At 36.7% G+C, this 27,395-nt stretch overlaps 1 protein-coding gene across 6 annotated transcripts in view; it reads right to left on the bottom strand.

Moving 5' to 3' along the window:
- The window catches only part of DCAF6 (DDB1 and CUL4 associated factor 6), a 90,730-nt gene that overhangs the window by 24,846 nt on the left and 38,489 nt on the right, over nt 1-27,395 (bottom strand). For 2 of the 6 annotated variants that reach the window (XM_054060388.1, XM_054060395.1), the window contains exons 9-14: nt 25,449-25,568; nt 24,965-25,210; nt 18,338-18,505; nt 10,496-10,555; nt 4,337-4,442; nt 264-379 (exon numbers count right to left, since the gene is read on the bottom strand). In XM_054060388.1, coding sequence (XP_053916363.1) covers nt 264-379; nt 4,337-4,442; nt 10,496-10,555; nt 18,338-18,505; nt 24,965-25,210; nt 25,449-25,568 — 816 coding nt within the window. The remainder of the gene's footprint in view (nt 1-263; nt 380-4,336; nt 4,443-10,495; nt 10,556-18,337; nt 18,506-24,964; nt 25,211-25,448; nt 25,569-27,395) is intronic. The other 4 variants (XM_054060411.1, XM_054060423.1, XM_054060402.1 and 1 more) reach the window with 3 other exon arrangements.

Here is a 27,395-nt window from a genome sequence, read left to right as displayed (position 1 = left end):
ATTGGGACAGAAAATATGTCCTTAAGAAAAAAGAATACGGGTTTTAGAACTAAAGTCTGCACAGGTTAGTTTTGTTTATATTTATTTGCAACTATCCAGGTTGGTGTCTTTTTCTTTCCCCTCAAAAGTTCACGTTCTATTATGGCTGTACTCTGCCCTCATATGCATGTGTAAGAAACTCCCATTGTGTTCAATGGTAGTCATGAACACACTAGAGCAGAATTTTTCCCTTAACATCACAGAAATAACAATATATATCTTACTCGTTTCCTCATCTTCAGGTCCTGACTCTTCTGAGGCTTTTGTTTTTAGAGAGTCTTCTTGGCCTTCAGTTTTGCAATGACTTCCACTCCCCCTAGAGCTTGAATTTCTGCTGCTCCTGGCAATATAACACATAAAAAAAATATTCAGAAATAATATAAATAGATAAGATTGTTTGCAGTAGCACAGCCTGACCATCATCTTTTTTCTCACTGTGATCTAACAGCGCCCAACAGGAGCTACAACTAACAACTTCACAGCAATTTCAAAATTCTCTTTTATTACATCCATCACCACTTGTCCCACACTGTTCCTCTGCATCACTGTACCCTGCTCCCTCCTTTTTACCTTTTTTTAACCTTTAAAGGATTTATTAATTTCTTTCCAAAATATTGTGAGAACTCAAAAAAGATTTTCTCTCTTTGACTATTCACACATTTTTTTTTGCCTGCATAAATGATAAGAAAAGAGATCTTATTAAAAGGTATTACAAGCTGTCACCTGAGCACTAAAACATAATCTTATCCCATCCAATTAAAAAGTGATCCAGCTAAAATTTCTCAAGGTTCTTCACCCCTAACTATCATTCCTGTACCTCTGGTGACATGGACTTCTGATGGTGGCTTTCAGTCAAAGAGTTATTTCTCAAGATTTACTATAAGCTGGTACTTGAAATTTATCCCTCTTTCGTGTTTAGATAATTATTGTAGAAAACCAATTTATATTTACAATAAGAAAAATTATTCCTCAGGAAATACTTAAGACTGCTGTTCTGAATGTCATCAAAACTAGTATTTTTAGACTCTCTAGAAAAAACTTTATGTTAGGAAATGCAAAGTTTTGTTCCTGAGCACTCTCATTCTCTCCTCTCCCATATCTGTGTTGTGGTCTCAAGCTTAGGCAAACCTCTAGACAAAAGATGAGTTACGAGAATTATAAGCATGAATCTCAAGAATTTATACAGTATTGTTACAAGTACCTTCTTACCTGTGCATGTTATTACTAAACTATTTTATATACAACATTGCTAGAAAAAGTACAAATCATGCTTAGTCTGGATTCTTTAGAATCTAGCCTAGACTTCAGTACTTTTATTTTTTACATTACATATTAAACATTAAACATGAGATATCTTACTCATCTTGATGAGCAACAGTCTGTTTCATTTCTGTACTGGATTTGGAATATGTAGAAAATTTGTTAAGCCCTCAGAATATTTCTAAGTCACGAATTTTCAGCAGCTGCTGAATGGGCAGACAAGAAGGGCATTGTGAGACACAAAGTTAAGGATTTTTACAATTTCATTCCTCAGATGATATAATCACTTCTATAAACTTAATCACAGTCTAAGCACTAAGATTTTTACTCTTTTTTTTTTTTTTACTTTATAGCTCCATGTTCAATGCTCATTTACATTCATTTATTACTGTACTTTAATTTTTTCTTCAGTGTTATTTTTCACACTAGCAGTGTGAAAGAGCAGTTTGAGAGAGCAAAATAACACCCTGTGTTTTCGTTACGTTAAGCCCTACTATGTGCTTCCCTAGCAGGTTTTCTGTTTCCCGGGTTCTCCACGTAACCGTCCTTTGAACCTCTGCCAATTTGAAATGGTTTTCTTGAAAGTTTGATGAGGATTGCAAACAGCATTCTTAAGTCACAAAGCAAAGCAGAGTTGATCAGCTGCACCAGTTATTTTCATCCTTGGCTGAAGTTTCCCAGGTGGTGCCATCTAGAATCGTACTTGCCTTTCTAGTATTATATTGAGAATGAAATGACTGTTAAGTCCCTGCCTTCCTCCATTTAATTTTCACAACACTCCCAGCTTTCAGATTAGGTTTTTGTTATTTGTCCTCAACTGCAACACTCTGTTATATGGAACTGCATCCTACTTCTTTTATTCCGCTCTTCAGCGCAATGTTTTAGTTAGCCTGTGAACTGACAGTGCCTTGTGACTTCGTCCCACTATGAAATGCTACTTCTTCTCACTACCTACACTACATCCCTCACTACAAAAGCTCCATTAAGTTAGCTTACCACCATGTCCAGTTTCTTTATTGATCTCTCTGCCCCACCTTGAACAGAAATTCAACATGTGGCAAAGTATCAAATACTTTCTGGAAATCCAGCCAGTTTCTTTCCATTATACCATGTATGTTTCTAGAACCCACTATTCTGATTAAAAAACAAAATAAGATAGTACTGAATCATGCACACTGTAGTTCCCAAAATTCTGGTTTAATTCTCATGTACTGCTTGTTTAATATGCCTTTCTATCAGAACTGTCTTAAAGCCTTGGATATTGCTAGCACTAGTCTTAAAATATCATGTCGTTTAGTCCTTCATTCTCCTTTAGTATTATATTTGATGTTTGCCATTCACACGGTGCTACACTTGGCCCAAGAGATTTGTTAAAATCCTTGTTATTAGACAGAAAATACATGCTTCCCCCTGGCTCTCCTTCCCAGTTCAAAAAATCCTTCCTTCCGCCAATTTTGCTGAATTAATTTCCAAGTCTAACTTTCACTTAAGTTGCACTAAGGTCCTGTGACCTTTTCACCAACACCTTCACCTTCACTGGAAACTATTACAAAGTATTTATTTAGATTTGCTTCCTCTCAGTATACCTTAACTCCCAGTCCACTCTCAGTGCAATACGATTAAATCACCAAGGAACTTTACCCCATTTGTCTTAATATCCTTTGAAAAGTTTAAATGAAGTTAAGTTTTAGTAATATTTGCTTAGTCTTTACTTCCTCAAATACAGATTTTTTAACAAGCAATTTTCCTGTCCCTCATCTCCATTCCCTGTACAGTCTACTTCTTCTTAATAATGTTTTCCATGATGTTCATTCAAATATTCCATCTTCAGAATCACTTATATCATTAACTGTTTGAAGTGTAAACAGCATTTTTCAAATTTTGTATTAAAATAACTATAGAAACAAAATGTTTTCTGTGATACAGTGGTGATAATTTATTATTACATTAAAAGACACTAGAATAAGTAGACAAAAGACTTGCTACTGCACTGTTCCTCTTGTGAAATCTGTCTACCTTAAAATATTAAACAAAGATGACGACAAAACTAAATGCAGATTTAGTTAAAAGTATTACAGCAAAACCAATTCTTTCAGACCTTGCTGGATGTGAACTCTAAACAGAAATACAGTCTGATAAGATTGACTGAACATAACCGTCACAATACTTCAGATTAACATGGGAAAAATCTTTGTTCTTGTGAAAACAAAGATTACTGCTCAAATTTCCAAACAAAATGAAGGAACAAAATTTGTGTTTTATGTCTAAAACCACAACACGTAAGAGTAGATAAATGTGGTTTTTTTTCCTCAGTAACAAATGCCAGGAAGCATTTTTACTTATTGCCTTCTACAATTATTTTGAAAACATAAGCAAAGAAACAGAAATAGTAAGAGGAGATAAAATAAGGATTGTGGTTGTTTTGGGAGATCCCGAGATGCTCTCATGATAGACTTCAATAGAAAAACAAGTGAGTGAGGAGAGTTAGACAGTATGTGTTAACTATCTAGAAAGTACACTATCGCTAGAATAAAGAAACAGTCCAAAAAGTTAGTATCTTAATCACATGCATTCATCAACACTCCTCAAATACAGAAATAATAATTTCACTGCTTTGTGACACAGAAAGGCTAATTTGCTGAACGCCATATGACAGGTCTGGTAGAGTAGAGCATTAAAACTTAAGCACTACCCTCTAGACCACCTTCTATCACTGCACTACCTTGCTTTAGTAAGATTAATGAACGCTAATTTAATGCTAGGGCTTGATGAATATAGCATGTTTCAAACTATGTTCCCATCAAAAAGATTTGCAGTAAATATCACAAAAAACCGTCTTGTATAAATTTTATGTTAAAGCACGACGGTCTGTTAGATTCTGAATGTGGTAAAGACTACAGCCATTTCAAATTTTTGTTACATAGCAAAAATATATATACACACCATACGGAAAAATAATTTATCTGTATCTATGCTAGACCAGTGTTAGTGATACGTATTGATCAATAACCAGTCAAAATAAAATTTAGCTTCTTACCACTCATCAGTGAAAAGCAGTTTTATTGTGCTTGTAGTCGTTCCTTCTGTACTGTAGTGCAAACTTAAAACTGGTTCACCTGCTCCTGTTCGTGGCTTATCACTCTCTGTAAATATAGGGTTGGTAAAGTTCAGACGAGCATCATTAGTATACATAAAGTTGTTATATTTCCGAAGATTCAATTAATTATCCTAGCAAAGGCCAAATGTGGTAGTAACATGTACAATGGCTATTTAAGATCTTTTACAGCCCAAGCAGAAAGTTAAAAAGTTTCAGAGTAAACACACAAAATTGGCAATGCTTTAAAAATAGACTAAAATTATTTGTATTTATAAGAGCAAACAAAGACAATGCTGTTCTTCAACATGCAGGTAAATAAAATTGCAGACAGGTATGTATAAACACAATATTACCTTTTATAAGCAGATCCCTTTTCTATCAAGTATATTAATAATAAGACTGTTAAATGTTTTTGCAAGCATTCAATCTTTTTTACCTCAATAAATACATATGAAAAAATATAATGAGATCTAGACACAATCACTGGTCTAGAAAAATCATCATCCTCTTCACTTTTTTTCCTCTTTAGAACACAGTCAACTATAAATATCTTTAGACCTGCTGTAAATTGTCAGCTAGTTGTCATAAAAACACTGTAAATTCATGTTCTGAGAGCTTCATGATTAAAAAACCCTTCATAGTACTGTAACTGCAAGCAGAAGGGGAGTACTTCCAAAATGAAGTATTCACGATATCCAAAAGCAACAGACATGAATGAAATTGAAAACCACTGCAATCTATAAATTCCCCGACTAAAAAGGCTATTATTAAAATAGTAATGGCTACAACATGGCCACAGGATATTCACTTTAAAAAACACAATTAAGTTATAGGAACTATGAAACAGGATGTAAGAATTTAACCTAAAGATGAATGCTTATATTTTCAAACTGCTGACAAGTCGAAGCACACTCACAAGATCAGAGCAGTGATCAGCTGCTCCAAAGATCTTTAAATATCTGTTCCTACATATTATGAAGAGAAACTAAAAAACACCACAAAAGAAAACACAACCCCCCTGTAATTAAACTATTTTTATGTGAAAGAGAATTAGCCAATTACAACCACGATCCTAATCGTACATAGGGCACGGGCCTCATGCTATGTAAAGAAAAGCTTATAGCTTTTCTAAAAAGAAGGTTCCAGTTACTCTTGTTAGAGCGGAGCAAGGATTAAACCGATCAAAAGGAAGGTTCCCAGTAGTTGAAATAAACTGAGTAAGAAAATAAACAAACCTAAGAAAATATTTCATAGTGGGGTATTATAGATTTTGAAGAAAAATGACATGTTCTTTCTTAACTGAACAGGTGCTTTCTCTATTTTTGGCAACCTCTCAGCAAGCACCTCTTATTTTAAAGATCTTCAAACTTTGAGCATCCCTTCCTAAGCAAGTACAAATACCGATTGTTCCAACACACTGCACAGGTCATCAGGAGCTAGACAATGAAAGAATAAAGCATTACACAGTTGGAGAATTCTCTGCCTGCCCTGTAATACGTACAGACAAGACGTATCTTTCAACTGGGAAAACTAATAGGCAAAGAGAGACCACTTAGTGCCTTGAATACTCCAAGACAGCCACCAAACAATGACTATACTGTAACGTTGATAGCAATGTTTGCTTCAGCACAAAACAGTTAATATTACTGACCAAAGCAACCAAGCATGGCTATCTTATAATGAACCTAATTGAATATTATGCCTGCATTAAAAATCTCAGATCAAATTATCATAACAGTGCTTTCCTGTCTTAAAATCTCAATCAAGAAAAGTAAGATGCATAAAGATTGTCTTCTGACTACACTTACCGCAGAAGCGATGATCATTTATTCACAATCAAAAAGTTGGAAGAACTGTTGTAGACTTATTCAAACAGGGTACTAACTAACTAAGAAATTCTTTTCACAGATTTCTGGAGACAGATAGCTGTTAAACCATATTGTGTAATAGCTTTTTCTTGAATCTACAATAACATGAGCTACAATTTGGATTGGGTCAGTTTCTTCTTTAAACTAGCTCTAGGGCATGAAATCAATGCTAATAAGAACAAGAAACTTTTAAAATGACAGATGAGACAAGAACCTGATAATAAACTGCACAGAATTAGCTGTGTAGTTCACTATTTTATATTAAATTTACACTGCTCATGAAAGCTGAATGGGAGCCTCTGTGAAGAAAGCTAATAAGCTTTGCCTAGTACATAATTGAACATTCTTTTAGAGAAACCACATAAAATCCAGAAGTCGTGAACTCTTTGTTTTGAAGAACAGTGTGACTGCCAAAGACTGAGTAGATCAGAATGAAGCACTGTTCTCTTTCACTAGATTCATTCCATGAAGTCGGATCTGCTTCAAATTGATTAAAAAAAAAAATGAAGGGAAGAAGAGGAAAAGTTGCACAACTCCTGTGATTTAGGGGAAACCACAGAACTATTAATCTGTTGCATGCTTTAGCAGGGTAGTAACTGCTCCAAAAGAAAGTCGTAGCTTATCAACATCTTACTAAAGTCTATTCCAAACTCCTATAAAATACCTTGAAACCTTACCTAGATTTTACAGCCAAATACATTACACTTTAAAGACACTAAAAACTTATAATCTTCTTTCATAAGCAGCCCTGTCCTAGAACAACATTCCCATGAAATGGTCCATTCTCCAGGTACCTAAAGAGGAAGGTACTTTTAAGCTATGACCTTTAAAACAAAATTTCAGTCATAGTCTTATTTATTTTTTTAAAAAAAAAGCCAATCCTACAACTGAAAGCAATATCCTTCATACACACTTTTGCCCTTTTAAAATGAACCCGTGCAAGTGTAACTTCACGAAGATTGGGGCTTTTAAGTATGAAGCGGTAAGCATATAACGACAGGTTTACAGATAGTGTTACCTATTTAAACTAATATAAGGAACTTCAAGTTAGTTTCCCAAATCTCAGATGTTGCCCTATTCACTAGTCTATTGGCAACTCCACAAGGATAGATGACTTTTCATTAAAAACTTCTGAAATTATTCCTATCCAGTCCTAATTATGATCTCCTCATAAGAAAATCAGCTCTCTACACTATGAAGATGGGGTTATATTCTGTGTGAAAACCAAAGAGAGTTACTTCTGAAGGGAGAAAAATTGATTTAAAGAGGAGAAAATAAGTGGTGTATTTCAGAAAACAGGAATTCCATGTGAAGGCTTAACACATGACAATTCAGAGGCAGCTGAAATTAGAGAGAAGTGTGAAGAGTCCTCTACCCAGTGAGGAATGCTGACTGACTGAACAATATTATACTGATATCGGTCAGTATAAGGCATAATGACATCTACGGAAAGACTGAAAATAAAATAATTCTTTGGGTCAGTCTAATTTGTAACCCAAGGCATTCTAATCCTTTGTCTAGACAATTCTTATACTAATTAGATGTAGTACTGCACTTTACAGGAGGAGACAGTACAGATCACACTGTGCCTTATAATCAAGCACAGGCTTGAAATTCTTGGGCTTACACCTGCAGAGCTCTCTAGATGTGGAAAGCTCAATACATATACCAAGGCTCAATCCGTTCATCTGACTGGGAGGCAGAGCTAATTGGAAGACAACACATACCAAAACAGTTTCCAGGACTTACAGCACTACTTATGAGGAACTAACTGTGCCATAGCTAACATACCAGCTCATCCTGAGCCAGCTCAAGCACCTATAATGTGCACTGAACAATCTGCTATGGAGATCTCCAGAAGGGATTACTAAATCCTCACGCTAACTTGCTAATATCTAGAAATATCAGTAATCAGTACGGCTTCTGTATACGTAGGAAGCAGCATTAAGATAGTATGGGATGCATACACATGTTTACACTTCCAAGTTACTGAGCTAGTACTCTAGTCTTAGGTTGTCTCTTTAATCATACCAATTCAGGCAGTACCTTACAGCCACCTTTACACTGCAACACATTGAACAGCCACCCTCCAGCACTACTATCACAGCTTAAAAATAAATAAATAGATAAATATTTCCACTGTAGATCACTGTAATCCATTTGAAATTGTTTTCTATAGGTGGGAATGATTTAGATCTTCTACTGGACAGTCAGAATAATTATAAATGTATATGTTTGTAATAAGTATCAAGATATCTTCAAACTCAGAAACACTCTTAAAACAAATGCTAACAAGAGAGACTGGTCCAACAGAAAGACTGCTGATTTAGTACCATGTTAAGATAAGATAGGAGTAAGAAAGAAAAAGCATTTCTATATAAAAAGAACTTATATGACTTCCTTCGTTTGCTACTTATACTTTTTTTTATATTTCTGTTCAAATATGAAGTGAAGTTAATGCAGTTCAACTTCAAAAATCCAACTCAATCTCAGCAAATTGTTCTTTCTGGTTATCATTTGGACAACAGTTTTCATAATAAAATTACCTCTCCTTTTCCAAACTAGAAGTAACATTCTGTGTCACTTCAGGCGATCCTTACCAACACAACAGAAAAACATTTCCTTACCAACACAACAGAAAAAACATCCATACCAACACAACAACAGAGCAGAGAACTGGTCTGCCAATACAGTATGGATAAACAAATATATTTTGGAGGGGTTTTTTGCATATTAAAACACTTGAAGTGCTTTTATGAGACCTCTTCACATGAGTTCAAGTAATTTCTTAACACGGGAAAACATTATTAGAAAAACTCCCGAGAGCCTATTACAACTATGGGTCTATTACAACTAATTAATACACAACCTAGTACTTAAGGCAACTGATCCTGCTTGAGGAAGAATCCAATGTAGATTTGGAAGCTGATTTCTGGGACCAAAACTTCTGGTTTGAATCTTTGTTGCCAGACAGGCTTAATTCACAACTTCATGAAAAAATTTATCAGTTTTCCAAATTTTTTGCAGCTGTAAGAACTTCAGTAAACTTGCAGACTTTCTATGTTACTTCTAGTTTATTCTACTCTCATCAAATAATGCTTTGAGTTCATAACAGAGAGCATAAATTGGCCACTAATTATAAGCAAGTCTTCCAACTAAACCCAATTACTGGAGAGATGTAGGCTACTAACTGTGAATAATTAGCAAATTTAGACGTTGAAGTTTAAGGCTATTTCATCACAAAATGTAATTCCACAAAATGAATATGTTTTGTCAATATAAAATGCAGACTGATTTTTTTCGATGTTCTGATATCCCAAAATAAACTATAATCTCAACAGTTGCCACATAGACTATTTTCAGAAATGCGATTTCAAAACAACATTCTAGTTTAGAATGTGAAACAAGATGAAAAAGCCAGCTCTTTTGTGGGATTAGAGCTATTACATCTCTACTGAGGCTTTGATATGGAAGTAAGAATAATGCAGAGTATATGGAAATCTATTTTTAAATTACCATCTATCACTCATTAATTATTCAGGCATAAATATTCACTACAGATGACATTGGTTCAGCTGCAATAAGGTCACCTATGGCCCACTTCACTGCTCACAATCTGAAAATTGATGAATGATGGACATACAGAAAGCTCACAAGCGTTCTCTCTACCACCAGCCCATAGGGCATCTACAGAGAATCACTAGTAGTTGTTTAACAGAAAGGGTGTAGGATAAGGGGTTGAAGAGGTAGGATACATCTAAATGCAATAAGTGCTCTCGAGTTACTCAGTTGTTCAAGTATAACGAAGCTGCACGTCTGTCTTGCAGAATATACATTAACTTGGCACTATATGATTAAAAGTTACTTTAATCTTGTCATTTGCACTTTGATCCAAGAAGTTCTATTCAGAAAAAGACTGCTTACATAATTAATTTTACTTTGCATTTAAAAAAAAAATTCTAGATGTCTGTAGAGTACATAAGACATTTACTGTACCTACACTGAGCGCATTAAGAACTGGGCATAGGATGTCTTTTGAAAACAATTAACCTTACTGTTACTCATCTTGAGAATTAAATAATTAATGAGTTTCCCGCAGACCTGCTTACAGAATTCTACTTTATATAGATGAACAGCATTTTTAGACTGTTTATCATCATGAAAGGCAATTTTGAAAGGAAGCATTGCAATCAGCTATGGCTGGGTATAGTGCATTTCCTGTCACACGCACCCTGTTGCTCATCAAGTGACATGGATCCAAGCTGTTTGTTAACCACAGAAGAAGGAGAATCTGAAACAAAAACGAGATTTCAACTTAAAACATAAGCAGCAGAGAACTGCACAGCAATGTCATGATCATATGTTAGTTTAAAATCAAAAATAAAAAGCAGCAACATAAAGAAGCTTTGGGTTTGTTTCATGAGCAGCCAGCCGTATTGCATTTTCCAGGCACGACAGAAGAAAAGCCACTTGTTTCAAATAATTATGTGTTTCTTTAGGTAGTCAATGAACAGCCTGAAGCTTGCTGACACGTCATTACTAAAAATACCTATCCATAAGCAAGGATTTAATGTTCTACCAGTTTCTAACACGTCAGGAAAAACACCGAAGAGTTATGACTCCTAAAGCCTTTGCTCCAACTACCAAATTATACTAGTATTTCAAACCATGTACTAAATGCGAATTTCAGAATATTGCTGCTTCAGCATAAAATACCTAATGGGATACCAGTATCTTCAATATTTAGAACTCTGAGCATAAAATGAGACTGTTTACAGATATAACAGCACATCAACTGTTTTTATAACATTAAAGCACTAAAATATATCCCATTCATAACAGTTCAATAGTCCTGCATTCCTAGATGCTACACTTCTGTGGCATCTGATGACTAAGAACATGTCTTCATGAGTTTATCACAGTACCACACTGTATAAAAATCCTCATGTAAGCACAGGAAAAAAAATACCACCACCCCCCCAGCAGTTAAGTGTTTGTTTTTTTTTCCACTGGACACTAGTAGTTAATAGCTATCACCAGTACTGCATTAATTGAGCAGACAAACGACAGATGCAAAGTTCAGTGTCTTCTGTGAGTCTATTTGCCTTGTCACCTCTGCAGATCAGATCTTACTTTGTATTATCTTAAGATGAGCTGATGTACATAACTTGGTGCAGTATTTCAAAGGCGTTGGCTAGGCTACCATATCTTGGTTCCACTTGTTTATCCTGCTATAAAGAAATTCACACAAAGCTAAAACGATCTAATATTCTGTATTATAAAAACTGTATCACTGCCTGCCAACATCACTGTGCGCTAAAAGAATTTTAACATAAATTTAAAACCTACACAATGAAAGCCATGAAATAATACACTCGCTCCTACAGGAAGCTCACTTCCAAATTTGGGCCAGAATTACCAGCGTGACCTATGTTGTAGTACAGCCACAAAACCTGCTAAATTGACATAGCTTATTTAAATATATACTCGTATCCTCAAATGATTCTTCATTCCCAGCTGCTGGCGCAAGAATCAGTCTGTTCCTTCATTACACTGATACCTAGCGTAAGAAAGAGGAGAAGGAGTGAAAAACAGAGATCAGGAGAGTCTGAGGCAAGCTCATTGTGTTTTGGAGGCTGACTTGTTTTGATAAGCACCCTTAAGAGTTTATTTCCATAACCGGAAAACATAAAATTTGCCCTGTTTTGCCTTCACCTTTGCTCAGCCATGCTCATGTCATGCACCAAACACACCTGAGCCACACCACAGAATTCTAGTTCTAGTCATCTAGATTTAGATGGAACATAGCTCTTACATATGAGACTTGTAACAAGAATATATACTTTCCAGAAGCAAAATGTACTTCACATATCCTTTCTAATTTAGAAGAGAAGTAATACAGCAAAGTTTTTTCAATGTAGTAGTAATCCAGTTTTTAGAATGTAAATCAGAGGGAAAAAGCTGGTGTAAAGATGCACCATGTGATATGATGATCTGCTTGTATTCCAGCTGACTCAGCACAAGGGCAGGCTGGCTTTGATCACTGCCTCACAGTTATGAAGCCCATGATTGGGATTAACTTGTATCAAAGCGCTAAAAGAGAGGGGACGTCTTGGACAGCAAGCTGAGCAGCCTAACAACAGAACACAGAGATTCTCAGTCACGCTCTGTTCTTGCACTCCAATTCTTTCTATACACTTACAAGGCCTTTTTCAAAAGGCGTATCATGCTGTCAAACATTTTACTTAGCTGCTAATCTCAACAGCTTTTTAATTCATACCAAAGATAAACAGAAGAGTATGACTGAACTAAGATATTTATTTATAAACTTAAGAAATTACATTTACTACCCTTATAAGCACTTCTAAATTTTACTGACCTCTGGTTATGCAACAGTAAGTAAAAAGTAGGTGTGATTTACCATGTGCATCGCTCATTCACAGTAAGTAAAACTGAAAAATGTTCTAGGAAGTAGTCCATGCCAATGTAGGCTAAAACCACCCACATTTCGCTATTATTTTGATGTCCTCCTACAGCTTTGTGAATGCATTTCACTTGTGATACAGAAAACATATAGGAAGCACTTTAAATATTCTGATACAGAAAACATATAGGAAGCACTTTAAATATTCCAATTAGCATGCTTAAGAAAAAGAGCTAAGTTGGTAGCGATTTTAAATTATTGTGGGTTTTTTTATTCTTATTCAAGTCCCCTGAAGCCACGGATCACCAGCACCCCTTAAAGTGGCACTGCAGTCTGGAATCCCACAAACTCAGGCAGGGAAATAAACATAACCATGAAACCAGCCTAGAGAAGTTCAGGTAAATGCCTCTTTTTTAAATATATGGCTTTGTTTTGTATAAAAAAAAAAAAAAAAATCTGAAAAAGTACTTTCATCAATTCTGATAAAGCCTTTGAAGAAAGTATTACCAAAACTGTGCCATATAGTTAAAAAAAACAAACAAAAATTCAAACTCTTACCTGAGCCTTCAACAGGCTGGGTCTACATCCCAATGCAGTTCACCACTGGTTGTAATGTCACCAGTACATTCTAAACTGGAACACCACTTAAAGAGGGAACTGGAGAATCATAAATTTGGGGAACCTCAAACAGAAAATAGAAGATAATTTTAAAGTCAGTTATATGCTGAAGGATCTTCCTATAGTTTGGGCAATCAGCACCTGACTTCAGCAAAATATTAGCATACCACCTGTCTTATTTTGGAGAAAAAAAAAAAAAAAGATTCCTCCTTATATCACTATAACACCAGCTCCAGTGTGAGAGTCAGGCCTGAAGCAGAGGTCTGTTTTTGAAGTCCTAAACATGGTACGTATAGCATATCTTAATCTAAGAAATAAAATATTGCTTTAATAACAAGGAGTAACTGCTTTGCACAGTGAATAAGCTCTTAGTTACATATTTTGGACTTCAACTAGACATTTCTGCATCTGGTAATTTTATAAAGAATGCAAAGAATATAGTACTAAAAGCAGCAGTCATCCCCTTGTCCTCCACAGAAAGCTTTAACACAGAAATGAAGGTCCAAATTGTTCCACTTTCAAGACACTGACTATAGACTTCTGAAACAACCAAAGTTGAGGTTTTTATAAAAATAATCAGGTCAATGTGCAGCACAAATTCTGCAATATGTCAGCATGCACATGTATATATCTTTATTCCACAACAAATGTAGTCTAAACCAAATATATTTTTCCTCAAAAAATAAACATCCCCATTACTTCCTATTACGTATACTGACTGCTACAAGAACCCTTGATGAAAACTGATCTATAACGTGAATTTTTTTTCTTCTTCACTTCAAGATCATCTGGTTCATGTTTCTGCAACTGCTCAAATTGCATGCAATTCTCAAAAAGAGGAGTGGAAAAGGTAATGTCAGTGCATACAAGGCGCATCAGCACTAGGCAGATCCAATAACAATGGATTAAAAAGGTTTATTTTCTTTGTGGTTTGCATATAGCATATATATGCTGTTGTTTAAATACTGCACCGGATCTAAATGTTACGAAACACCACAAAAAGTAAAAAATAGGCTTTGTTGGAGAAACTAAATAATAATAATAACAACAACAACAGTAAACAACCACCCACTTACCATAGTTCCCTAATTAAATGGAGCAGCTATCAAAAAACCCAGAATCTGTTCAATACCTAGGCAAAGACTTGAAGAGAAAATAGACCTGATACACACAGCATATACTGCTTCTAAAACTCTGTCAAATGTACACAATACTTACGAGAAGTATTCACTAAAACAAAGTCTCTCTGTGATTTGAGGATGAAGTATCTTTTTCCTCAATGTCAAATCAGCCCACTGCAAATCATTACTCAGTTAACTCACTTGCACATTCAACAACTACTTAAACTTTTGACCGTATTTTTCTAAATAATGAAAATTAACTATTACAGATAACAGCTTACAAACCCTCATGTAACTACTGCAAGTCCTTAGACTAGGAGACAGAATAACTACCATACAGTCTAATTTTCTACTAAACCTGTAAAGCTTTCATCTCTTGACATTTTCTACTGGTAATTTCTAACATGACTGGAGCATTTTTTCCTCCATCCCGCGACTACAGCCACAACTGAGCTTCTGTGATTACAAAGATAAGGATTAAGAATGTAATACGGGTCAGAAGAATGGCCTTAGTCTCACTCTGATTTCTCCCCAAAACTGGAAGTGTAAATGATACAAGTTTTGCCAGAGAAGGGATGGAGGACATGTAGCCCTGGAACAGAGACTATGATACCATTTCACATAGTGACAGACACATTCTGGGGTGTAATTTTTTGTTTGAAAATTTATGGCCTGAAAACTGAACCTTTGCTTCATGACAGAGCACCAAAGACAATCTTGCAGAAAAAAAAAAAAAATAGATTGCCTCTGTACAGTTAGAAAAGAAGTTGTTATTATTATTAAAAACACCTAAACTAAATTAAGAACTTTTTTTCTGCCACTTTTCTGAACCCCAGCTTATTGCAGGGTTGGAAAACAACTGTCTCTATAGAGAAGCAAGAGACCAAAAAGCTGCAGCTCTAGTTTTCCAAGGGATTAGATTGCGGATACACAAAAAGCCTTGGGAGGTCAAATACAAGAAACAAAAGAAAGTTAACTTGTATTAAAAAAAGAAAGCAAATACAGAGAATATTTCCATGTCCAGAGTGCAGAAACCTTAAAAAGTAAACAGACAATGCAAAGGTGATGTGGATTCCTCAATCAAAAAAACCAGTTTCATTTGTTCCCTTCCAAAACAGGGGAAGGAGGAATACAATGAAAGAAGCTGGTGAAGCACAAGAATTTCTTGTATTTACACATACAAGTAGAAAGGGGTAGTGTAATCTTCTATCAAATTTCTTGAGGAATAATTCACTGAACACATTACATATTTAAATTTGAATTCTTCATTTTAAATCTTCCCCATCTGTAATGCTGAAGGTAAAAAATTCCACCAATCAGATCAAAAGAGCAAAAAGATAACATCCTGATGAGTTGGAGGTCAGAGAGCAAAACTTCCACTTTCCTCTCCCCAGAAATACATATTTCCATAGTGTCAGGTGAATCTATCTTTCAAAGCAATTACTTAATAATTAAAATGGTAAAATTTGCAAATTCATTGTCATCACATGAAGAATGAGGTAAATATTCAAACACTGGTTTCCCTCCAAGACTACGTATGTGTTCTGGGGTTCCCTGGTGATCCAGAACAAAATGGTCAGACCTTGCCTTTAGTTCCCTTAAATACAAAACATATGGGAACTCAAAACTCCAAGAAGCAGTAATGGGATGCAAATTAACTACAACACACCCCTTGACTCCCAGTCAAAGCAATTACTCAGCTTAAAGCTTTGTATTTCTGTCAGTATGGGTCATACAGTATCTTGACCCACAAGCAAGGGGGGAGTAAAGAATTACATTGCATCCTTGAAGAAGCACTAACAAAAAAGATGGGAGAGACAGTAACAAGTGAAACCCAGACCAACACATGCTTCAGAGGTAGCAAAACATCCAAATATACCTTCAGCTGAAAGTTCTACAGATACAGTTCTAACCAAAATTTTTCCAACTTCAAGTCAATGGGAAACAATGTAGTAAAAAAAAAAATAAGAAAAAAATTAAAGTTGAAAAAAATCTCTGAGATCATCGAGTCCAACCATAACTACCTGCCACTAAACCATATCCTTAAGCACTTCATCTACCTGTCTTTTAAATACCTCCAGGGATGGTGACTTGGACACCTCCCTGGGCAGCTGCTCCAGTGCTTGAGAACCCTTTCGGTCACAAGTTTTTTCCTAATGTCCAATCTGAACCTCCCCTGGCACAGTTTGAGGCCATTCCCCCTTGTTCTATCACCTATCACTTGGGAGATGAGACCAACACCCACCTCTCTACAACCTCCTTTTAGGCAGTTGTAGACAGCGATAAGGTCTCCGATCAGCCTTCTTTTCTCCAGGCTAAACAACCCCAGTTCCCTCAGCTGCTCCTCGTAAGACTTGTTCTCCAGCCCCTTCACCAGCTTCATTGCTCTTCTCTGGACACACTCCAGGACCTCAATGTCCTTCTTGTGGTGAGGGGCCTAAAACTGAACACAGTATTCAAGGTGGGCCTCACCAATGCTGAGTACAGGGGCAGAATCACTTCCCTGGACCTGCTGGTCACGCTGTTTCTAATACAAGCCAAGATGCCACTGGCATTCTTGGTCACCTGGGCACACTGCTCGCTCATGTCCAGATGAAGACTTATTGACTACATTAGCTATGGTTTTGTCGCTGTCAATACATATAGGTCTGAGCTGCGAGTTCTGAGTTCAGTTTGCTGAAAAACTGGTAGCTTTTTGGTAGGTTTTTTTCCCCCTGGCAGTCTACAGCTAAATTAGATAGCAGGTGACAGGTACCTATGCTTGCCATCGTTAGGATAGGCAGACAGACCTCAAGGATTTATGGGTTTCCAAACATTCCAAAAACTCACTATAAAAATATTTAGTGTTGAAAGTTATTCAAAATTCAGTAAACTGTATATTGCAACTAGAGCACTAGCCACTCTTTGAGCAAACTGTTCCATGAGGCTCCAGAGAAATTAATAGATTGCCATAGGAAGTCCAACTGAGAATGTATGACACAATCCCAAGTCATTTAACCACATCTCAACTCTCACAGATTCTCCCCATAGAAGAAACATTACTAGACATTACATCTCAACACAAAATATGCTGGTTTTTCACACAGCATGCAGCTCACTCATTTTTACACAGTGCCATGAAAAGTTTATGCTTTAGGGTTTACTTCTTTATTCATATACATGCTTCTACTCTAACCTTCTCAAACACATCTCTTTTTATTATAAACATCTCCAGGGCTTTCTTGTAATAATTTTAATCTCAATAAGACATGAGAAAGAGGAAGGTGAAATGAAAAGTCATTCTTTGAAAAAAAAAAAAAAGAACATATATGGGGACTTGGGCTTGTTAGAAATATTTTCACTATGCCTGCTATAAAACCATAGCATTTAAGAGTGCCAAATCTGTCTCACTGATCTGTCACCCTGATTTAGAACATATGCTAAACCAGAGCCAACTTTTAAAATGCTACTATCAGATACAATCAACAGTAAATGCTATTTTATAGAATCACAGAGTGGTTTGCGTGGAAGGAGCCTTAAAAATCATCCAGTTCCAACCCTTCTGCCATGGGCAGAGACACTGTCCACCAAATCAGGTTGCTCAAAGCCCCAGTCAGCCTGGCCTTGAACAAGACACAGCAATTTTTAGCTGAACTGCTCTAAGAAACATTGCACATACCTGATAGCATGCACATAAGAAACCTTCTCCATAAAGTGTCATTTAGCTATATAATCCAAATATGTTAGATAAATGAAAACTGTAAATATTACTCTTTCCCTAACCATGTGATGATAAACACCACCACGTGCAAGGTAAGACAAGCAGCAAACGCATTAACTGTCTTGATTCAGAAGAGAAGCATCTCAGCAAACAACAGCAGCACAAACTACAACTACGTTAGCTGCTTAAGAAACCTTGACAAATGACAACCTGATGTCTGAGGGTCCTGTGAGGAACCCTTAGAGGAAGACTGATCAGAGGAGGATGACTGTGGCTCTGAACCCCCAGCTAGCTCTCGCTGTCTCTGTTGTTCTGCCTTCTTAAGCCTCAGTCGCTGTAGACCCCTACGGATTATAGCTAACTCAGGTCCAATAAACTCTGACAAACAAGGAGAGGGTGGGAAAAAAAAAAAAAGTATGTAAAAGAAAGAAGCATTGAATATACAATATATAGAACACAAAGGAGGAGTGAGTGGACTGACCAAAGAGAGAAGCAACAGATACCAAGTGCAATTTTTTCTACTATAATTATGTAAAACATTTAGCAATATTCAGAAATCATAAAAGAAAATACTGAAATTACTTTTCTCTTCCTATATGCACAAATCACAGCACTTAAAATTTCAGGATTCATGCCATGCAATACACCACCCACCCCATCCCCAATCCCAACATTTAAACCATAACAAAGAATCATTCAACAAAAATAGGTAGATCCTGACTGATTCAAAACAAACCAAACAGAAGTATTCATTTTCGTGTTCCTAAGATACACAACAAATGAGAGTATCTGTGCTGAGAAATTACACAACTGCAGTCTACAGCTAAGTTTTCAAAATGAATGTGATAGCTTCAGGATGTGAAAAAAAATTAGTACAATTTTGTTCAAAACAAACCTGTGAAAAAAGTTAACTGGGATTACAAAAACAGGCAACAGAACAGCACCTAACTGAGAAATAGAGTTTACCATGAACTCATTTTTTATCTCAGACATTCCCAGTGGGTGAGGATTTAAAGTCTGAAAACACTGTTAAGTGGTTCTACACAGAAAGTAATTTATTGTAGCATAAATAATTTTTAGTATTGTTTAGGCTATTCTTCAGCTTCTTCTTTGGCGACTTCATTGTTTTAATTGTTTTATAATTATTCATTTGTCAGTTATACTGTTTTGGCATGAACCAATCCACTGTCTGGTTAGCAGTATTTTTCGCAAACTGTGATAAAACTATGTGTCTGAGTAATTTTTGGTGCTTTCCATGCTCTTTGCAGATTTCCTCCATTTACACAAGTGCCATAGAGCAAGCACTTCTCTTTATGTCTTTATTAGCAATTGCTGAAGAACAATATTGACCTGAACTACTCATGAACTACTCTCATCTATGATATAGAACAATTGAGAAGCTAATTCAGACTCAAATATTCTCACCAAATGCTCTAGCTAGTTCTGCAATAAACTGCTAGCCTGGACCAATCCTAAAAGTATTTATATCAAGGGCACCCTGGAGTATTTTGTAGATATGAGGAAATCTGCAAAGAAAAAAAAAATCAGTACTATGAAATGTTAAAATACTGGAGAGCATTACACTGGCATATAATCTCTCATCCAAGAAAAAGGTTTGCAAATATTTTATAACCTTCAGTGAAGCAAGCAAATTTTATTTTTTTTCATAAGAAGAAACAAACTCAAAGAGATAATCCAATCATTCAAAAATTAGTGGCAGACACCACTTTAGAGCTCATGACTATTTGATATTATGTCCTCAGTCTAATACCACTTCTGGGAAATATATCCTGCCAGTTTATGGAGGATGAAGTATAATGAGAAGGAGACAGATATACTTCCCAAGAGGAATATGGCATCAAAGAGATTTGCTATGAATAGTTTTCATGTGCCACAAACATTTATGGAAATTAAAACTCCAAACAGTCTAGAAAATGCTTTCAAGGAAATTTCTATGATGGCTAAAATTGCAGTTTTCAGTACTTAGCGCTGATTCAGTTCTACTCTGTTCAGAGACAGCTACAATTTAAGATGTAACAAGAGCTAGAATTCAAACTGTAAAGAGATAACTACTATCCTGAACACGTTCAATGACAACACCTTTTCACGCATTTCAGAATCTCTAAGCAAATGTTTATTTTGCCAGCAAATGGAGTAAGGAAAGAGAAAAGGAAAAAAACCAGCTATTGCCACCCTATCATTTGAGATTTAAAAGCAAAGTTACCTTATATTTTGGACTTCAGTAAAGCCTTTGACACAGTTTCTCACAGCATTCTGCTTCAGAAACTGTCAGCCTCTGGCCTGGACAGGCGCACACTCTCCTGGGTTGAAAACTGGTTGGATGGCCGGGCCCAGAGAGTGGTGGTCAATGGAGTTAACTCCAGCTGGAGGCCAGTCACAAGTGGAGTTCCTCAGGGCTCAGTACTGGGTCCAGCTCTGTTCAATGTCTTTATCAATGACCTGGATGAAGGCATTGAGTGCACCCTCAGCAAGTTTGCAGATGACACTAAGCTGGGAGGAAGTGTCGACCTGCTGGAGGGTAGGGAGGCTCTGCAAAGGGATCTGAACAGGCTGGACTGCTGGGCCGAGACCAATGGGATGAGGTTTAACAAGACCAAATGCCGGGTCCTGCACTTGGGGCACAACAACCCTATGCAGCGCTACAGACTGGGGGAAGAATGGCTGGAGAGCTGCACAGAAGAGAAGGACCTGGGGGTGCTGGTTGACAGCCGACTGAACATGAGCCAGCAGTGTGCCCAGGTGGCCAAGAAGGCCAATGGCATCTTGGCTTGTATCAGAAATGGGGTCACCAGCAGGTCCAGGGAGGTTATTCTCCCTCTGTACTCGGCACTGGTGAGACCGCACCTCGAATACTGTGTTCAGTTCTGGGCCCCTCACCACAAGAAGGATGTTGAGGCTCTGGAGCGTGTCCAGAGAAGAGCAACAAAGCTGGTGAGGGGGCTGGAGAACAAGTCTTATGAGGAGCGGCTGAGAGAGCTGGGGTTGTTTAGCCTGGAGAAGAGGAGGCTGAGGGGAGACCTTATTACTCTCTACAACTACCTGAAAGGAGGTTGTGGAGAGGAGGGAGCTGGCCTCTTCTCCCAAGTGACAGGGGACAGGACTAGAGGGAATGGCCTGAAGCTCCGTCAGGGGAGGTTCAGGTTGGATATCAGAAAAAAATTCTTCACAGTAAGAGTCATTGGGTACTGGAACAGGCTGCCCAGGGAGGTGGTCGAGTCGCCTTCCCTGGAGGTGTTTAAGGAACGGGTGGATGAAGTACTTAGGGACATGGTTTAGGGAGTGTTAGGAACGGTTGGACTCGATGATCCAATGGGTCCTTTCCAACCTTGTGTGATTCTGTGATTCTGTGATATCAGAACACATTAAGTATAAGCTTGGTCCTAATTGTTCAACTGCCCCCCTCCCAGCCCAACTGTACCAATGTGTATCTGGAATATTATTCATGGGAAAAAAAAATTAGGTTTTACAGCTTGTTGTATCTGATATTTATTTGTGGTTTAAAACCACAGTATCTTGAAACTAATAAAAAAAATTAATTAATGGCTTCCACTGAGTGGGGGTCAAGCAGGGCAAGAAAAGAAATTTGTCGGGATTTTTTGTAGTGACAAGCACAAAAAACTCCAGGAACTCTTCTGTCTCATTACAAAAAAAGAAATTATTCAAACGTACTGACGAGAACAGGCGACCAAGATTTTGCCCTAATTTTGTTGATTACTGGCATTTCTCAAATGCTGCAGCTGTTCTACAATATACATCCTGATAAAGACATGCCAACAAGCTCCAGCACTGAACAATTCTTGTACTGTCTCTATTTTGAACATGTACTTTTTTAAAACATTAAAATATGAAGTAATTCAGATGCAAAAGCTCAAATGCTCACCACATGGTATATTTTCTGGAACACCATACCAACAATATATTTGAATTATAAGACATAGGCAAAAATATTGCTATTTCAAAGACAGGATTACCATCAGTGCCTGTGGTACAGAAATCTGCAGAAGTCATTTATGGAAAGCTGTTTCTAAGCCTCTTCCATTCCGTAATATGAATTCACGACTAAGTCATTCATGAATTCATAACTAAGTCATTACCCAAAAACATATTCTTCATTTGCTAATTCTTTGCTACAATATTCAAACTTGTACCTACCACTACTTTAAGTAAAATTATGGCTGAAAGCCTCTTACTTCCCTTCTGTTTTCCAAAATGCTTCCCCAGTCAACCTTCTTTTACAACACACATTTATCTGGTCTTCCTACTCAACCTCACTGTATTTAAACTACTATTCCTATTATCACTTTCCTTATACCATCACCTCAAAAAGCAAGTTTTATCCACCTCTAAATGCAGCCCAACAAACTCAGGAACTGAGTTCCTGTTCTTGATGCACAGTGCCGTGTTTTCACATTTGTAGACTAGGGTGCGAGTAAATAAAACCTCATACCTGAGTGCTGTCATGGGCTACATATGAACATTGCAAAATGGAAATTCAAGTTCCAGCCTTCCCATTCATAAACCCACTGCTGCTGCTCTGCCATGATCTGCTCCCTCCGCCCAAGAGCTTCCCCTCTACCTGAACTCGCCCATGTTACCAAGACTTGTTTTGGCAGTTACTTACGTGTTTCAAAAGCAGTGCAAACTAGACGAGATGCTTGCTAGGTCTGCAGATGTACAATACTATTAGGTTCACTCCTGCAGACAATTTAAAGACAACACCTAGTCCTAATACTAAAATCTGCATACATCAATAAAGAATACCAAATAAAGGTAGGTTGGTTGGTTGGTTTGTTTCTGTGGGTTTGGAATTTGGGGGTGAGTAATGTTGACTTTTTTAAAGGTTTTTTTTTTTTTTTTGAAGAATTTTGAAGAATCTGCAGCCAATCTGACACTGGGTGCAGTCAGAGAACCCATCAAACATTACACAGTAAATTACACAGTGTCCACTGTCTGTCAACAAAACAACTGCCACTACCCCTTTCAAAGCTGAATATATGGAGCCTTAAGCCCAAAGTAACACTGGGAAAGGGGAAATGTTCTTAGAGAAGATGTATATTAAGAAATAACAACTTCAGCTTCATGCTAGCAGAATAAACTTTTACTTAGAAATTCAGACAGATTCAGAGAAAAGAATTAAAAAAACGTTCTAGTCAGCATGCATTCTTTAAAATGCAGGACAGAAAACGCATAAAAATTCCAAAAATGCTCTCTAGTGCATTATCACTATGCAATCCACAAAGTTTCAATGACATAGCCTGAAGCAATTATTTTTAATATGGGACATACTCTCCTGGCCACTGTAGGCCCCAGAATATACCACATACTTTAAAAAATAAACATAACAAAATGAACCCTTGGAAATGGTATGTGTGTTCTTTGGTGGCTATCCCTCTCACCAAACATAGCGGCAGCTAAATCGGGTTATGCTGAATTAAGAGTAGATCCCTTAATGAATTTTGTGTGTGTGCATTATGGAAAAACTTGAGACTGCAGCGGGATGACAACAATATTAAGAAAAACCATAGGTGACTAAAAGCTTCTGCTACTAAATAAGTTACCTAGCATTCAATTATTCCAGATATAGTATCTAGGCTCTGTGTATTGTCATGCTTCTGCTCACGGTTTATTTCCTCTAAATAAGTATCACACTAGCTGTAAGGTTTGAAAGGTCAGGATTAATACATTTACTGAATTTACACTTATGTCTTTAACTTCCCTTTCTTTCAGACACCAGATACCTAATAATTTCTTACCTGTCCCAAAGATTTTGGCTGCAGCAGCCACTGCACACTGTATGGTACAATTTTCCGTGGCAAATCCACATCTCTCCTTTACTCTAGGACATCCAATTTAGGGCCTCAACATGCTGTCAGTCATCTTTTACAACTACAAAGACCCTGATTTTTTACAACCAAATCGGTACAAGACAAGAAAGTGTATTTGTAAAAAGACTACAAGGTTTTAAAATAATCAGGTCTGAACCTGTAGGTGTTTTGGATCATGTCAACCTTTCAACCACAAACCGAGGCCTAGAAACACACTTTAAAAAAGTAAAAGTAATCTCTTGTGCAAATAGTTAACTCTAAAAGCTGTGGCATCTTATCCTGCACAGGAATGGAAAAAGGCAAGACAAAGCATAAGATAGTCTTCTACTACCCAAATAAGTTTCCAACATTGACAGTGAAATATACTTTCTTCCTTTCCTCCACAATAAGAATCCAAGTCTGTATTAAATATATATATACTAGTTTCTTCAAGATATACAAACTTAAAAATCAGTATATAGTGCAATTTATTAACCAATAATAGAATATCATGCAGGTGAGCCCTGCCTATTCAGATACTTTTGAGAAGCAAAAAACCCTCCGTTGCTGACTCTGAAATGTTGAAAATGATGATTCCTACTGACAGAGATATTCTCTACTTCCACTGACTGTAACAGGCATAGGTTCATCTATTCATTGCATTGATGCTGCTACAGCGAAATCACAGTTGAAGAAGACATGATGCTACTTACATTCCATGAAGAGAACAATAAGTTAGAAAAGAAAGCAATATTTTTTAATTTCTACTTTAAAAGATAATACTGGTTATCCCTTTTGAGACTCCTTCAAACAAAGGTAGGCAGTTGATGGCTTTACTCTTTCTTTAAAACACAGCTGCAGTCACCTGGTAACCACAAAATACCTTGTCTCATTAGGAATGTGCAAGAAAAAATAAACAGATTGAGATCAATTATCCAAAATATCCTAAAATGCAATTCTTTCATATCGACAGCATTTTTCATAAACAATGACAAGATGGATTTCTTCTCACCAGACTGATGGAGCACAGGTTGAGCTGAGGCCCCTAAAGAAGGCCTTTGTTCATTATCAGGAGATGATAATAATGAAGTTGAAGGGGGACTTTCTGCTGAAGATGATGTTGAAGGAGCTTGGGCTGACATTGTAGAAGAGGAAGATGATGGAATTTGTTCAGAACCATCTACTTCCATTGCAGTTTCTGATTCTGTACCAGGCGGCATGTTATTATTAGCAGGAGCATCTGTCCGATTAGTCCCACCTTTGATTAAAAATGAGAAAAAAAAAAAAAGCAAGAACAAGCGCCCAAAGGTAAACATAATTCCGTTTCTAAAGATCCCTTTGCATTACCATTCATAGGACAAAAAAGTGTGTTCAGTTCTTTAGAGTGCACTAAAAATTTTTTAGTTTATACCTCAAAGATTGATATTCATGGCCTGTACATCCAGTATAAGCATACTTTCTGTTGTAAATATTATTCTTGAAAATAAGGAAATCACCTCTGGACCGTAATCTTACTCGTCCTCGATTGCTCTGTGCAACTTCACTGGCTTCTTCAAACCATCTTGACAGCATGTCTGACATCCTTTGCATTAGAGAGACATTAGGACTTTGCTCCCCTGTAAAACAAGTAATGCTGAAGTTTTATCTACATTTTTAGAAAACTGTTCATTTTTTTTCCCCCATTTCTCCTTCCATACAAGCCCCTGCACTGTAGGATAGGTAACCACCTCCTTTTTCAGCACGAAAGTCCAGCAAGAATTGCCATCTGAACATGGTGCCACATAAAAACCAACAGTCCTTCTTCCTTTTCTGTTTTACAATTACCTTGAGATTTTGTAAACATGACACGGTGAAATCCATGTCATTCAGTTTTAAGTGCTAGTTAAATAAGTTAAGAAAGCTTAGGGTTTTATGTTTGTCTAGCTATTTACAAAATAACCAATTTTATCACTAAATAATGAAAGAGCTTTCTCATGACTTAGATTTTCCTCATAAGAACACTTTAAGACAACAGCAGAGTTCCTTTAGGGATTTTCATTTCACATTTTGTATCAAGTGTCAGGATTCTCAAAGAGCAAAATCTGTGGCATACTTACTTTCAACACAACTCAAAACTTTTCTTCTCATTTTTTTTCTCTTTTTATTACACATGAAACAAAATTTGTTTAAACAGAGAAGATAGGAAAAATTCCATTTGTAAAGGGATGAAATAGAATAAGTGAATCTTTGTTTTGTTTCATACTGTGTTTTGCACTTTGAGGGGTTTTTTTGGTTGATTTTTTTTTGGTGGCTGTTTTGTTTTGTTTCAATACATTAGCATCTTCCAAAAGAAGACCATTCCACTGAACTAGACCATTCTACTCATACTGAAGCAAGAGCTTCTACTGGCCCCTACGCCACTTTGGAAGTTTAAGCAACTTTTGGAAAGCTTTTATAATTGAAGGCCTTAAGAAGCAGAATCCCTGTGAAATAGAATTACTTATCAAAACACATATGTGCAAAATATATTAATACCCTGTATACAAAAAGAGTCTATATATACTGAAAGATTCTGGAGCATGCTTGGCAAGAACACATACACTGAGAATACGCCTCTCAAACATCAGTGCTGCTACCCACATAGCTTTTATAAAAGCTGTAAGACTCATCACATATCTGGAGCAACTGATAATCTTTCAGGACTGCACATCACCTTCACTGTTTCGATATAGCCTGAATATATCACCACTAGGCCTTGCTTTTAGATCGTTTTCTTGAGTTTAAAAGAAATTGTTGGGAAAGGAGAATGGAAGGGGAACACACCAACTCAGCCCCCAAAAACAATGCCCCTCAATCTGAGTGCAATACCCTTGTCTATCCTGATTTGCACACTGCAGGTCTTTGGCCTTCCTTGTGGGATCCTTCCAGTACCCCAACCAAAGGAACTTTGACCTCAGAGCTTAAATCACAAAAAAATGGAATGCAACAGCTAAAGAAAACAGACAGAAAGGTGTTTTCTGAAAGGAAGACGGGACAATGAACTATTTATTTGATATCATGGGGAAATGACAGCTAAAAGGACGCTGGAGATATTTAGCTGAAAAAGAATTTAGATAAAAAGTAATTCCATGCAAAGGCAAAGCCACAACTAATTTTGATGGGAAAGCCAACAAAATGATAGCAAAGTTACCCCTAATATGAGGAGGTATACAAATAATGCCTGTGGAATGAAAGCACCAAGTAAGCAGAATGTAAAAATGTTAGTCAAATATTGAAATATTAGAATAAGAAGGCACATGAGGGAACTAAGAGATTAGTTAAAAAGAAAAGAAAGAAAATGTTCTTTTACACACTGGGTACTGAACGTCTGTATTTTTTTGGCATAGGAAATATTATCAACAGGTTCAAAAAAGAATTACAGAAACTCACAGGCAATAGAACCATACCCAGAATCTAAAGGAACA

Source organism: Cuculus canorus, chromosome 1 (assembly GCF_017976375.1).
Source record: "Cuculus canorus isolate bCucCan1 chromosome 1, bCucCan1.pri, whole genome shotgun sequence".
In the NCBI taxonomy this organism is placed as follows: domain Eukaryota; kingdom Metazoa; phylum Chordata; class Aves; order Cuculiformes; family Cuculidae; genus Cuculus; species Cuculus canorus.
The sequence above is the reverse complement of the archived record's forward strand: the minus strand, read 5'-3'. Positions and strand labels throughout refer to the sequence as shown.